This window comes from Melanotaenia boesemani, chromosome 3, assembly GCF_017639745.1.
Source record: "Melanotaenia boesemani isolate fMelBoe1 chromosome 3, fMelBoe1.pri, whole genome shotgun sequence".
Taxonomy (NCBI): domain Eukaryota; kingdom Metazoa; phylum Chordata; class Actinopteri; order Atheriniformes; family Melanotaeniidae; genus Melanotaenia; species Melanotaenia boesemani.
Genome location: NC_055684.1, coordinates 22714254 through 22729013, shown reverse-complemented (window position 1 = coordinate 22729013; position 14760 = coordinate 22714254). Strand labels below are relative to the sequence as shown.

Below are 14760 nucleotides of genomic sequence, written 5' to 3'. Positions count from 1 at the left end.
GATTTCCCAGGTAACATAGGCAACCTAGTGACATTTTAACCACTTTTTCCCCACATCCCACATAACTCAAAATTCTCTTGCCAACAGGTGGCATTCAATAATACCACACACACACACACACACACACACACACACACACACACACACACATATATATATATATATATATATATATATATATATATATATACTTGTAAAGTCACTAGAGAGACCGATGTTCAGTGTAACATCTGAGCAGTCATTAAAATAGTTTGCATGCCTTTTAAAGTTTTTTTAATGAAAACGCAGGAGTGAGCAACTAAACAAAGAAATCCAACCCAAATTCAGCAGGCGGGGCGTCACTGACTGCCATTTTCCCACAAGGTCCTGTCTGATTGGCTAATGCTTATAGTTGCTCCTCGCCTATTGGCTACTTCAGCTATCGTTCAGAGCACTACTTCTGGCCTCCCAGTGTTCCGCTGCGTCGGGATCAGAAGACGCAAATGAAGTGAAACAAATAATCTGACAGAAGAAAAGTTCACGCTGGAGTTCTGAAACACCTCAGCGGTCCACATGAAGGTAGGGAGACCCACTGACAACGTTTTGGAGTAAACCGTGTGAAGTTGTTGAGGATAATTAGCAACGTTTCATCGCGTTTGTCCAAAGAAGAAAAAGACAGAAAGAAAAAAGAAAAGAAAAAAAAAAAAGATGTTACTCAAAGTAGCAGTAGCTCCTGGTCAAACCGTTTGAACAAATTACATTAATTCTGTTTGTTCAAACCACTCCAATGTCAGACTTGATAAACATTTATTTTAAAACTTTACATTCTTTAGTAATATTATCACTTGATCTTCGCGACGGCGCTGAATGACTTCTCTTGCACTGGCTGAAATGGTTAAATAACACCTTAATAAAAAAGAAAACAACACTTTTACAACTAAGAGCTACTTTATCACTTATTTATTGTATTTATTTAACAAGCAGTTTACATCGAAGCAGGCAGGAAGCTGACCGAGGAGGCAAGTGGCCTGTATAGAAAATGGGTTAGCTAATAAATCCAATTTAGTATCCAGACATGCTGCGTCTGGTCAGCCAAGAAGGAAATTCAGCAGACCTCTCAGGCTGTGCGTCCCCTCAGCTGACCCCATTTCATAGCAGAATGAGTACTTACACAGACTGGGACATGCAATTTCTATTTATTTTTTTTTTTATTGAAAATTCCAATTTAAGCCATCTGTAAGTTGAGAACTAGTATTTTTGCAATATATCCGCATAGATAAGACACTGGCTACTCAAAGCAACATCTTGCTTCCAATCGTGCAAATATACTCCAAACGTCTGCATGACCCTTGCTGTAATTCAGCATGTTCTTAAGAGCTTAGAAACTATCCTTAGACTTTAAAAAGGGGGTTATATTTAATAGACTTTAAAAGGATTGGGGTAAAGGAGTTTTTTTTCTTCTCTCACACTATACAGAAGTCACAATCAGCTTCTGGCAAACTGAGGGCCTCTTTGCGCTGGAGCAAAAGTTTTTGCAGTTAAAGCTGCTGTGTATTTTTAAGGAGTTTACAGTGTTGGAGATGAGGCACATGACTGACAGGGCTTAAAACAAACATGGATAAAAGGATTATGAACACGGCACTTTCGTCATTGGAAGTGGAGCCTGGAGAACATGTGGGAATTTTTGTGTTTCCCATGCTATCATGTTGTGTTTGTGTACCCTCATGATTACCAGCTCTAACTCAGGAGATTAGGTGGAATATCATTAAAATAATGAGGATCTAAACAAGCATAATAACACATGTTGGCCCCAGCAGGCCCAGACAGTTCTCACATACAGTGCTCACACTTCTCACTGTGATTATGGTGGCCTGTGAAATTGGCAAGCAAGCCTGTAAACCAAAACCAAGGCAGGCATATATACTGTAGTTTAATTAGCATTTGACTCCCGTGGTTAAGCCACAGACCCTGAATGGTGTTAAAAAGCAGACTTAAAAAGTTTGTGCCTCACTTGTGAGGGCATGCCCACTGTGCACACTCTCACAAGTGTTATTGTCACAACACCATTTTTTCTCTATAATTTTGTGCTGTTGAATTAGACGTTTAGAAAATGTTGCAGCTTTTTGCTCAGATATGACTGGCTTAAGATTCCTGTCTTTCATTATCCAACTCCTACTCAAAGAGATCAGCCCACACTCTACTGATGACTTCATGATGTGGAAAGCTGTGGTGACCACAGAGTGCTCAAAGTAGAGCAGGAGCCTGCTGAGCGAATGCTAATTCAGGTGTGGATCACAGCCTAACAGCAGAGAGAGATTTTTCAGATGCTTCAGTGACATAAAACTATTTCTGTGATCCAAACAAAGTGTATGTCTGTTATTAAGTAGTTTGAGTGTGACTTTAATCTGTTGTACACATTCCACATAATGAATCACATCTAAAAAGGATGCTCAGTGTAGTAACATCAACAGCTTTGATCTTATTTCAAAGAGAGGCCCGCATATGTTCACTTGGGCAGTATGTGGTGGGATGTTTGAGAAGTGGACACCGCAGGGTTTGTCAGTAGAACCAACACAGCTGTAAGATTAGAGCCCAGAGACACTACAAAGCAACCACAATACATTTATATAACACAAAACTGTCATAGAATCCATGATGATTAAAATAAAGGTATTCAAAAGTTATGTTTGCGCGTTGTCAATCTTTGGTACAGATGGAGCAGATTGGATCTGATCTGTCTGCATCCAGGCAACCTGTCAGCTTGTATTTCTGCCGTATATGTGACCATTGCAAATGAGAAATATAATTTGCCTGTTGTGCTAGATATCTAATATATTTAGCCAGATATGCAGTTCAGTGTATCTCTAAACTAGAGCCAAAAATAATCATTTTTCTTGTCAAAAGAAGAAAAAAAAGCACTTAAACTCTATTTTGCAAAATTCCCCCCTCCCTAAGATAATAACCACATATCCAGAGAGAAAGCTCATAAATCAGTGAGCAGGATCAGATGTCTGTCTACATGTCTGTTTTGAGGGGAATTGGGAAAACATAGGGCTTTGTTTCAGAGCAAGGTAAAAATACCTGGGAAATTGTTGTATAGTCGTGGGAAAACCCATGAAGCGAGATTAATGGCTTCTAAGTATTTCCTGCTTTGCAGTTGTTTCATAATCATGCAGATAAGATTAGAGTACACAGTAAATGGGTATTAATATAGACCGGGACAACTCACTTCAGTCCTACGAGAGCCGCATTCCTGTAGGTTTTCAGAACTTCATAGGCTGTTGTATCCATTTAATTTGGGTCAGGTGTGTTGGAGCACGGGTACATTGAAAACCAGCAAGACTGCGGCCCTCATAGGTCCTAATTTAGTAGCCCTGATATAGACTATAATTAAATATGTGTGTAATTTTAAAAAGTCTTTTGTTTTTATGTTTTGCCTCATAGTCCAAACTGAACATGGAGAGTCTGACTAAACCAGAGCTGCTGATGCTTTTCAGCATCCTGGAGGGAGAGCTGGAGGCCCGGGACCTTGTCATTGAAGCCTTAAAGGTACCAGTAGTCAGTGATGGTGAAATATAACTTGAAAGTGATTCTTGCTCAAAATCTCATTTTGACCTCAAACACACCTATGGCAAAATACATAAATTAGGTTTCCGGTTGATTGCAGTATGGTATATTTCCCTTTAATGTATTTGGGGCGGCATGGCTCAGTGGGTAGAGTGGTCGTCTTGTAGCCTGAGGATTGCCGGTTCGATCCTCGGCCTGTCGAGCTCATGTGGAGGTGTCCCTGAGCAAGACACGAGCGCCTTGCATGGAGTGTGTGAATGTGTGTGAAATGGTGAATGTGATGTATAATGTAAGCGCTATATAAATATTTATTGTGACTTAATAGGTGATGCTAAATTCACAAAAAAACTGTTGAATGTTGTTGAACAGCTTCTTTCCAACTGCTATAAAATAAATGAATTCCATTACAAACACACACAGGAAGACTGTCATTGTTATTCAGCATTAGAGCAAAAGAATTATGATGTGCTTGTTTTTTTTTCTTGTTATTATTTTTAATGTTCATTTTAATGTGCTTTGAAAATTTTAAATTAGTCAGTTACAATTATTTATTTATGGGATGGTGTGTATGTTTGAAGTATATACAATGAGATATATATATTTCTCATTGTATATACTTTTAACATACACGCCAGATAAGATAAGCGCTGAGTGAGCAACTCAGTATGCGATAGCTCTGCAAAATGTGACTGTAAAATTGTGAAAGTTTGAAATAACTTTCCTGACTCACCATAAACATTTGAGCTCTGCAGTCACTGAAAAGAATAAACTCGAGGAACAGCCTGCAGATTTGAGTCTTCTGCTGAATGCTCAAGTGTTGTGTCTAGACCACATTCCTTCATTTCCCCTGTGATCTGGCCATCTAAGGCAAGAAGAGTTACAGCACACTGGGTGCCTGATGACTCAATGTGAGCAAGAGTAGGAGTGAATAAATAAACATTGGTCTTAACTGGAGCTGGAGGGGAATATAGCCGTGCTTCTTTCATAGTTCCTTCTGCACAAACTGTTAACCCATTCATCCCATCCACCGGATCCGGGTTGAGTGTCTAATAAGTCTATAATTATAAATCAGGAGGAAAATAAGTTGAAGAAATTGAAAACTGTTCTCACAAAGTTTGAGCGATTTTATACACTCTACACCAAGGAATCCTTGTGTTTTCTAATGAGTTTACAAAAGTAAGAACAGCACGTTCATACCTCTCTCCGGTTCTACCGTTAAGAGATTGAAAGTGAGAAATCTGATTTTGCCCTCACATGAAAGATTCATATCAGTGAAACATTACCCGGTAATGCTGATGTTCTCAGAGGCGCTTGTAACATAAATCTGTGATCAACAGTATTTGTCCATTTGTGCAAAACTTAGTTTAAACTCAACACCTCTGCTGTTGGAAGGATTTCCATGAAATTAGAAAGACAGTCGTGAGCCCATCAGGATCAATTCCACTTATCTGATAATTATCTGATCTTTCTCCAAACAGCAGATCAAGGTTTGGTGTTTGTATCTTGAATTCTACATGGCCAGGTGACAAAAAATTTGACATTCATGTCTCTCATGCAGTTCATCCTCAACTTGGCCTCTAGTTCCTCTGTGATGTTGAAGTTCATGGACTGAATTAACATGCTTCGGCAATCTTTCCATAAAATCCACAAAAGAAAGCAGCTAGGGAAGTACACGCAGTCACAAAATCAGACATAACTGATGTGTCACCAGTACTTTGTCAGTGTTATGTAAATATTTAAGTTAAACATGTATCACCATGGTAACAGCATGTTGGTAAACTGTAAAAATTAAACTTTTTTTTTTTTGCTTCATCTGCACATTTTTCTGCAGGATAAAGTGTAGGTACAGGATGTAAGATTAACTGTGGGGTTTTTTTTCTGTCTTTGTGTTGCTCTATATTTAATTATGCAGAACTATCTGTGGCATTCTAACAATCCTTTGCATTTTTCCCGCTCTGACTCATTTCTGCAGCTGCTCACACTGTGGCTTTCAGAAGGAAGTCAGTCTTTGGCAACTCTGATATTTGGCACACAAAGACCTGCAGTGATCCAGCAGCCCTTTGGTTTGGGAAAGGAATAGAAGTCTTTACTTGAAGTTCAAACAGGACTCAAATATGGAAATTGGCCTTTAATTAACTGTAGAGTTGACATAGTTTGGTTGACCGTGATTTCTAAATGGAGCTGCTTTGAACAGCTCTACCTTCTGTTTGTGAACAGGCATAAGGGGGGTTTGGAGTTATATTTTTTGTCTAGATTTAGATGCATCAGGTGATTGGAATCAGTGTCAATGGAGCATTTATCACATTACTAGTGATTGTGTTGGAGTGCGGTTTTAAGATTTCCCTTTAGATTATGATTACATTCACAAACATCAGACTATATCACAATTTCACAAAGCAGCTTTGAAACGTCTTAGACTTTAGTAAGACTTGCTTTTGTCATCCTCTCTTTGGATAATGTAGATCTTGTCCCCATCATTGCTCATCTGAAAGACTTCAGGCATGTGTCAGCAAAAGATGAGTAGGAACCAGTACAGTCATGGCTTCCCATACAAAGGCACACAGGTTGCCAAGAACCGTAGCCAGCAGACAAAGGCATGAATAATGAGGCTAGGCTGGGATTAAGAATATCTGTGTGATGAATGGTTATGGGTGTTGAACGTGTACAGTGTGATGTAATGAAAAGAGCCCTGTTACATTTGGGTGCTAAGTGTTAAGTAGCCTTAGAAATGTTGCCTGAAATCCCTCCTTTCACTCCCTGCTCTTCTCTTTGCAACAGTGGAGGATTGATGCAGAGGAAAACAGCCTCCCTTTGTGTTATGGGACTGAACATCTATCTGTGCATTGAAGGGCAGGGGAGAGATTTGAGGAGGGGAGAAGAAAATCACAGTTTGTGTTAATGAGAGAACTGTTGTGTAGTGGGCGCCATGTGAATTAGAGAAAAAAAATCCTGATAATTTAGAGGCCAATTACCTAATGATCTGAATGTGTGCATTGTACTGACTTGATTAAATAGAAATTACCAAGAAAAGAACTAAAAGTTATTTTAAAGACTTAGAGACGTAAACCAGATTATGCACTTTCTGGAGACATTGCAGTGGGATTTCTGTCCGGTTCTCATCTCTTGCAAACTTCTAAAAAGTTTAAGCTGCACTTACAAAGAACTAAGATGAAAGAAAATGTTGATTATTAAACATCCATTAGTTGTGTGCACTAAGTGGTAGTTGAGGTTGGCATGGTAACCTTAAGTGCATCTTGACTTGGAATAAAAGATTCAGTCAAATTGGTCTCAGATTATTATTATTATTATTATTATTATTATTATTATTGGAAAAAATTGTAACTAGAAATTTGTGCCTGTATCTTAAGGCTTTTGCACACACATCACTGGGACATGCATGTTTCTTTATCTTTTAAAACAAGAGTTACTTCTGGTTTCCATTGAAAATAGTTTTTGTACTGGCGTGTGTGGGAAAGTGGGAGGTATTCCTGTCATTTGGAGGCCTCTAGATTAGAAAGTTTAGGCCTGTAAGCCTGGAGAGTTAAATTGTAAGAAAAAAGATTAATTTTCTCATTTTTTAATGGAAAATGATTCAGTTTGAGCAAAAAACCTGGATTTGTCCTCTTTCGTTTTCTTTGATGTCAGTTACTGTGCATTTATATTAAGGTTTTTTTTTGCGTGGTAAAGCATTATTTTTAAACTCTGTATAGCCTGTCTCAGAAAAGTCTTACTAGTCATTGCACTTTACAACAATCCCACTAATGGAAAAATCTGTTTTGTCTTCTGTTTTGCCAGTGGCTTATACAGTAAGCACGTAGCCTTGATGTTGTCATAAAGAATGGAAACTGTGATGTAAGGTTTTTTTTATCGTTGTCTTTAAAGGGACTAATCAGAGTACAAAGTCACTTTTTGGGAACAGGGAAGGGCTGTTGGCCAAGTTTGTGGACAGATTTCTTCACAAAAAATGATTTTGCTCAGACTTTTGCTCAGGTTTATTTGCTCAGCTGTATTATTTTTAGCTTTAGTGTTGGCATAAATCATTATTGGCATTATAGATGAGACATTATACTACATTGCATACAGGTCAGTTACTGAGGTGCTGAGTGGTCATGAGGCTTTCAATCATGCCCTCATTTAAGAAGCATTTTTGAATACTCCTGGGGACCCTGTGTTTTCCTGTTTCAGCCGTCCCTGCTGTTTGATCCGCCTTCAGACTATCCTCAGCAGACTGGATCAAATAACAGGAGCAAAGCCTCCAGTCTTACCCTCATCTCTTTGTGCCAGATAAGCCAAAAAACAAAAAACCCCAAAAATGACACTTGTAAAGCCTCTGATCTTTCATCAACTTGTGATTTTCTATTGGCACCTGTTCATCAATCCATGTTGTTTTTTCCAGTAAGCGACAGGATTCTGTCAGTTTCATAGATTTGGTGAAAATGATTTCGCTTTGATTTAATGTGATCTATTAAGTTCTCAAGCATTGAAAAAGTGGATCATAAAGGATCATGGTAAGCATGTTGTTTTTAATTTGCCTTAGTCATGTGTCTTAGCAACCCCTGGCCTGATTCTCCTTTACATAAATGGATCGCAGTCAGGTTGTCAGAGACTTAGGGAAGAACTGTTTTAGGTATTGCTTGACTTGACAGGCAGAGGTATTGAAATGAGAAAAGAGTGGGTAGGTGCCATCCAATAATGTGAGTAAAAGTAGCTGCAACACAAACATAATGAACAGCAGACTGGCTGGATATGTCTCCACAAGTTTGTCCACACTTATGACTACACTCAACTTCTCAAGTAATCTTGGTATCAGTCATCACGAGCTCTGTCCTCACCCTGCCAGAGAGGATGCCGTTTTCTCTAATCTTTTGATCCTCTTTTGTTGAAACTTCACCAAGACAGAGCTCTGCTACAGCCCTCCTCCATCTTTCTCCCTTTTTCTTTAACTCTTTAGTCCCTTTTCAGAGCAGGCCTAAAAGCATCTGCTGAACCTGAAATGCTTTGCTGCTATTATCCCTCTTTTGTCATGAGTTAAACAGAGAACCGGTCTGCATTGGCCAAGGCCCAGTCTGGAGCAGCTGTCCTGCTAAAGATAGACAGACACACACCATCTGTTGCCCCTTCCTCTAGCTAACTCTCTTTCTCTTGTTTTTTTTCTAAGCATTTCCTCTCTCTTTATTCCTCTTCCCTTATTTGCTGTTTATTTACAGCTCCAATATTTCAGATGGGGATCACGCTGTGCTGAGTGTTTGAGTTTCTTTGACAGCAGATTGTGTAACTATAACCATTACATCAAGGGATTCATATCAACCAATCTCATCATGAGCATGTTTTAAGGGATATTATCTGCTATACAGAGCTGCTCTTCACTTTTCATGTTTGGAAATAAGGTGGAGAAAAGTTTGTAATGATCTTATAAACTGTTAGGCTGTTTTTATCTAAAGAAGAAGGCTGGACTGAGTGCAATTCAGTTGTTCATCACATTAATCACACAAAGTTGGTGCATCAACAAGCAATTCACACCAAAAACTAACTGAGAATTGTGTTCTGGAGTAAACAAAATTACTGGACAAATAAAATCTTTGACCTGAGGATGGTGCGGGATGGATGATCATCCACAGGGTGGTGCTAGAGAACGGATCAAGACATAAGTCATGACCATACCTGACAGTTACTGTGCAGCTAGCATAGCCAAAAAAAAATGTCTGTTTCTGAAAATGTACACAAGGGAGTAAAAATCCACTTAAAGTCTGAGAAAGCAGAATTCCATCATTTAAAAAAAGGCTCCTTTCTTGTCGTCTCTTCAGGCTCAGCATAAAGAATTGTTTATCCAGGAGCGTTATGGAAAGTACAACCTCAGCGATCCTTTCCAGGCTTTGCAGAGAGACAGCGAAGTTGTGGGTGGCCAGAACAAGGAACCTGGCTGTTCTTCTCTGACGTCCAACCCTCTGCTCGTTCTCAAACTGGTGGTGAGTCACTGCAGGAGGATGCAAGAGAAGATGCTGACCCAGCTGGCTGCAGCTGAGAACAGGCACAGAAGGGTGAGTTTGGACGTCTGGCACTTAATGAGAAAACTCAGAAATGAGTTGGCTCGTAAAGCAGGCTTGAACCCAAAATAAAAAACAGCAACACATCAACTTAGAAGAAACAAAAGATAAAAGTTAGAACTGGTGCAGCTGTGGCTCAGGAGGAATAGCAGTCGTCTGCCAACCTGAAAGTTGGTGAATCACAGGACACTGAACCCCACGTTGCCGATGTGTCTATCGGGAAATGAATGTGTGTGATGGAGCAAAGCACTAAGTATGTAACAGCAGAAGTGCTGTTTGAGTGTGTGCGTGAATAGGTGAATGTGACGTGATGTAAAGTGCTTTGAGTGGTCACTGTGACTAGAAAAGTAGTACATAAGTACAGTCCATTTACTATAAAAAAAAACTTGAGCAGAGAAAGTGAAGAGTGGATTTCTTCAGTACAGTAAAGGAAAAATAATGAACCAGCTTTGCTGGAAATAAAGCCTTTTGGTTTCTTTGAAATGAGGTTGTGTATGCTACTTGTAAACAGAGGTAAACAGCAGTCAGAGCACTTTGTTTGGAAAATTAGGGAGGATTCATGGTAAGGAACCAAGCTAACAGCTGCTTGGAAAAGAGCCACATAGGAGTGAATTTTCTCTGTTAAAACATTTCATTGCAGCTCAGATAAATGCTATATAGAGTGAATTTCATAAAGGGTCACTCTTGCATCAGACAGTTGTTGACTCTGAGGATTCATACTGTATTAAAGAATAAATGTGTACATACCAAATATGGATTTTTCAAGCTTGCTAGAATTGTACCAAGTCTGATTTTGCCTTACTACATTTCCATATATGTTTTAATAAATCGTGGCACACATTTCCTGTTTTCCTGGTAGAATATTTAAAAACTGATGGTTCAAACCCCTTTTTTCCACTGCTGTATAAAGGGCATTTTTCACTGCCACTTTTGCATTTAACAGTTATTGACTTTGTCTCTATTTCACCATTTTTCTTAATTGAAGAACATCCGTGTTTCTACTCATTACTGCAGACACAGTGGCTGTCCAACTTATCCTGCTGCTGATCACAGCCATTACTCACAGATCCACAAATCCAATCCCAAAATACCAACTACATTGCAGTAAAAATGAAAGAAAAACAAATATGCTATAAAATCTGCTTAAAAGCCCAGCTGTAAGCTATCCAATAAATCTGACACGATTCCTGATGTTCTCAGCAGATCAGCAGGAGGATATGTAGCAGAATAACTAACTGAATACAGTTTAATATCTTCAGCCTGAGATGTAGCTGTTCCAGGGAGGCATTATCATCCAAAAGTACTAATCTGTACAGTGATGTTTATTTTTCAATTTTCCTTTAGATTAGATGTCAGGTTGTGTCTTTTTATCCTGTTATAATTAGTTTGTTCTATAAATCCCCATTGAGGTGTGCCCTAAAGACTGAAAGGAGAATTAATGAATATAAAGTAACGATGCATGTGATATGATGTTTCCCCAGTCAAACATAAAGCATTTTTGTATGAGGTTGCACTAAAGCTGTGTTGCATCAACATCTGTGTTCATAATGTTGAAATCATATATCTTTAAAATAACCTTTAACGTATACTTGACCAAACTCACGTGAGATGATTTAGTCCCTAATCTCTGTCTCCCTGCTGTGTTTGGTTTAGGTCATTGCAGACCTGGAGGAGGAAAAGAGGAGGCATGCTGAGGACACGGCAGAAGGAGATGATGTCACTTACATCCTGGAAAAGGAGAGGGAGCGTCTCCAACAGCAGGTAATTAACAACAAAGATTTCATTACAAATATTTGTCCAAACTCTGCTATGTAAATCCTGGTAGTGGATGTGTAACTAGCAGAATTTACACGTGTACTCCAAATACCTGCACAAGTGGAGCTGCAAAAGCACTGCCCAACACTTTTAAGATGTTTGCTGATTGGTAGCTTTTCTCTTTGCATGCAGCTGGAATTTGAGAGGAGTCAGGTTCGCCGGCTGGAAAAAGAACAGCGGCGGGTTACAGAGCAGCTTGAGGAAGAACGAGCTCAGCACAAACAGCTCTCTAGCGCTTTAGCCAAAGAGTGCAAATGGGCCAGTGCCAGGGCTCTGGAAGAGGGTCACCGGCTCACTGAGCTGAGCCGTAGACTAGATAAGGTATTTAGATGTTCAATCCAAGTAAACCCCTTCGGTCTTTCATCCTTGGCACACTTTCCTTGATTACATTGTTTTAAATATATATGTTATTATATTTTCCCCTGGGACTTAAGAGATTCTCTTATTTAGGAAAAAGAAGGCTGTCAGGTCCTGAGAAAAGAGCTGGAGGATGAGAGAACAAGAGCTCTGAGGATGGAGGCAAGGGTGGAGGGGCAGCTGGCTGAGTTTGACACCGAGCGCGAACAACTCCGCTCACGTCTGAAAAAGGAGGAAGCTCATTGCTGTCAGCTGCAAGAACAGGTGTGAGCACTTAGACACGCTAATCACTAGGGAGAGCATGTTTCTCAGCATTTTTAGCCAAAAGGAAAATGAACTTGTCTGAGAAGTGTCTTGTCTGAAAAAGAATCTCTTTTATGATCCAGGTAGAAGAGCTGAAAAGAAAGCTGGAGGAGGTGTACATGGCAAAAGAAATAAAAGGAGCCAATACATCTCCAATGGAAGCAACAGGAAAACAGTGGGCTACAAAAGTTTCCTCTGGAAACACATTTGTGGACAACATTGAGATTGAAGACATGGAGGATGACACAGACCGCCCACCTGTTCTTCCAAAAGTTAATGGTCACCATTGTTCAGTAGAGACCAATGGGCTTCATAGTTCCAGCAACGCCCTCCCTGAGAAAGTGTGTCTCCAGAATGGAAATGAAAATCCTCCTATCACCTCCTGCAACGCTTCTTCTTCCACTCTTGTTTGTTCCTCACCCTGCACTTCGCCTGTTCTTGCTAAAGGCCCATCAGGCAGCCCAAGTCCGGGAAACTATCAGTCTCCGTACCAGGCCGGGATCAACCAGCGTTTTCACGCTGCGCGTCACAAGTTCCAGGGTACCGTTGACCCAGAGCCGCAGTCCCAGGGTGTCCAACCTGCTCTCCCACTCTCACCAAAGGACCCTTCTTCTGTGACCAGCAGCTCCTCCACAGAAGCCAGCCCAGTCAAGCAGATGGCCCGAAGCACCGTCACCCAAGTCCTGTCTCGTTTCACCACCGTCCAGCAGAGTGCAGCCACAAAGCTCTCCATGTCAAATAACTCGCCCTTCGGTACAGACTACCGCAGCCTGGCAGCACCTTTATCTCCAGTCATCGGAAGGGCTGCAGTTGCAGTTTCCCAAGGGATCCGATCACCCTCCATCTCCAGGGCAGAAAGGGGCAACCCTCCACCCATCCCTCCAAAGAAGTCCGGTCTGTCACCAGCAGCAGTTCCCAAATCTGCCGACCATTTCTCTGACAGCCACCTCTCAGGCAGCTGTGGCCTCGTCTCTGCCCAGGAGGGTGTAAAAGAACTGGACATGGTGGTTTCATCCAATTAACTGATCATATGATTGTCAATAAATCTGCCAGCTGCTGTTCTGCTTGTGGCATCACGGTGTAATCCAAGGTTCATGATTTATGAATGAAGTTTGTTCCTGAATGTGACAGGATTTATACCAGTAATTGAACAGAGATCCCTTAAACACTGTTATAATATTTAATAGATTTTCTAAAGCATGAGCAGAGGCACAGGTTTGGGTAGTGGTTAAATGGATGGTAGTTATGAGATTTAAAAAGGTGCCAGTGTTGTATCATGGGCACGTTGTTCTGTTACAGTTTATTCTTTTCAAGGTGTCATATTTGAAGACACTGTAAAAAGAAAATACAGCTCGTGAACTGATGAGGTATCATTCAGTTAAAGTATAAGTACTTTATCCTGAGCATGTTGCTTGTTTTTGTAAGAAACTATCATTAGGGGATCATTCTTGGACCAGGCTGTGCTGTATCTCTTCAGTGTACATTCAGTTTATGTTTTTTTTGTAAAACTATGTATTTTTTTTTATAGATGTCTGTTAATCATTGATGTATGATTGTTGTACATACCAGATAATCTGATCAGTATTTTACTGGCAGATCAAGTAATATGTGTTTATTTTAAAGTTGCAGTGATGATAATCAATAAGACTCAGTCACCGTTATCTTCAAGATGTTTAAGATAAATTTCACACCTTTGTCATTGTAAAAGAAAATGTGGAAAAACATCTGTTTAAAAGTCAGTAATTCATTTGATTACTATCACAACTCAGCTGCCATGTTGGTGATTTCTGCCTTTATCAGATCCCATAAAGTACTTTGTAGACTCAAAGGTAACATTGAATAAATTTACCAGAAAACCCCAAATGTGTTTTTTTTTTTTCTTTTCATTTTAGCTTAAAAAATTAGTATAATCAGTTATCTGTGCAAGTGCATGAGTCAAATTTAAAAGTAATTGAAGTATTTACTATTCATCAAACTTAACCAAAATATTAAGCACTGGAAAACTTAATAACCGCAAATAGTATCACATCAAAACCCTTGTTTATACATTGTGATGGTTTATACATTTAGATGTTAACAACCAAAACACAAGGATAGTAATTCTAAAATCTTTTCTGCACTAAAAAAAGTCGTTTGTGATTTGTGGATCTCATAAACTTGTATTTTCACCACAGAATATATAAAACATTAAATGTTGAAAGTGGGATATTTTACTAGCTTATCTTGAATTTAATGGCAAAACATGTTTAAAACATCAGAACTGGATAATAAAAGTCAGAAAAATGTTCCTTGGTGTAAAATTTACAATATTTTTAATGTTTCATTATCTTGAGCTCATAATATCAAATTACTCTGATAATCTGTTGGCATCTCTGTACTCCAGTGACATAGCTGAAATGTATATTGGATGCTCTTGATCTTCAGGCCTTCGGCACTAATAAAACAAACATGATTCATGGAATTTACTGAACAGGCTCAGGAACACTTCCAGAAATCATTGTTCACTGTGCCACCCACGAATGCAAGTTAAAGCTTTATCATGCAAAGAAAGGGCAATTTGTGAGCATGAGCCAGGAAAACAGATGTTTTCACAGGGAAAGGTTCATTTAAATTAACTGAAGCGAAGAGAAAATATTTCTGGATTCAGATTCATTTAAATTGACGTTGCATCCTCCAGGCTGAAAATATAAAAAAG

General features: G+C 39.5%; 1 protein-coding gene across 1 annotated transcript; it reads left to right on the top strand.

The window, feature by feature from the left end:
* Nucleotides 1–453: 453 nt before the first annotated feature.
* cttnbp2nla (CTTNBP2 N-terminal like a) lies at nucleotides 454–13922 on the top strand. Its single transcript, XM_041981068.1, has 7 exons — nucleotides 454–558; nucleotides 3424–3528; nucleotides 9351–9584; nucleotides 11244–11351; nucleotides 11538–11726; nucleotides 11856–12026; nucleotides 12149–13922. Exons 1-7 carry the CDS (start codon nucleotides 553–555, stop codon nucleotides 13085–13087), a joined length of 1752 nt encoding a protein of 583 aa, XP_041837002.1. The 5' UTR covers nucleotides 454–552; the 3' UTR covers nucleotides 13088–13922.
* Nucleotides 13923–14760: the final 838 nt, after the last annotated feature.

Excerpts from the sequence above, each read along its gene's own strand:
- cttnbp2nla (XM_041981068.1), top strand. Across the intron at positions 11,352-11,537 it reads GGGAGCGTCTCCAACAGCAG|CTGGAATTTGAGAGGAGTCA; the intron begins GTAATTAACAAC and ends CTTTGCATGCAG. Across the intron at positions 12,027-12,148 it reads GCTGTCAGCTGCAAGAACAG|GTAGAAGAGCTGAAAAGAAA; the intron begins GTGTGAGCACTT and ends TTTATGATCCAG.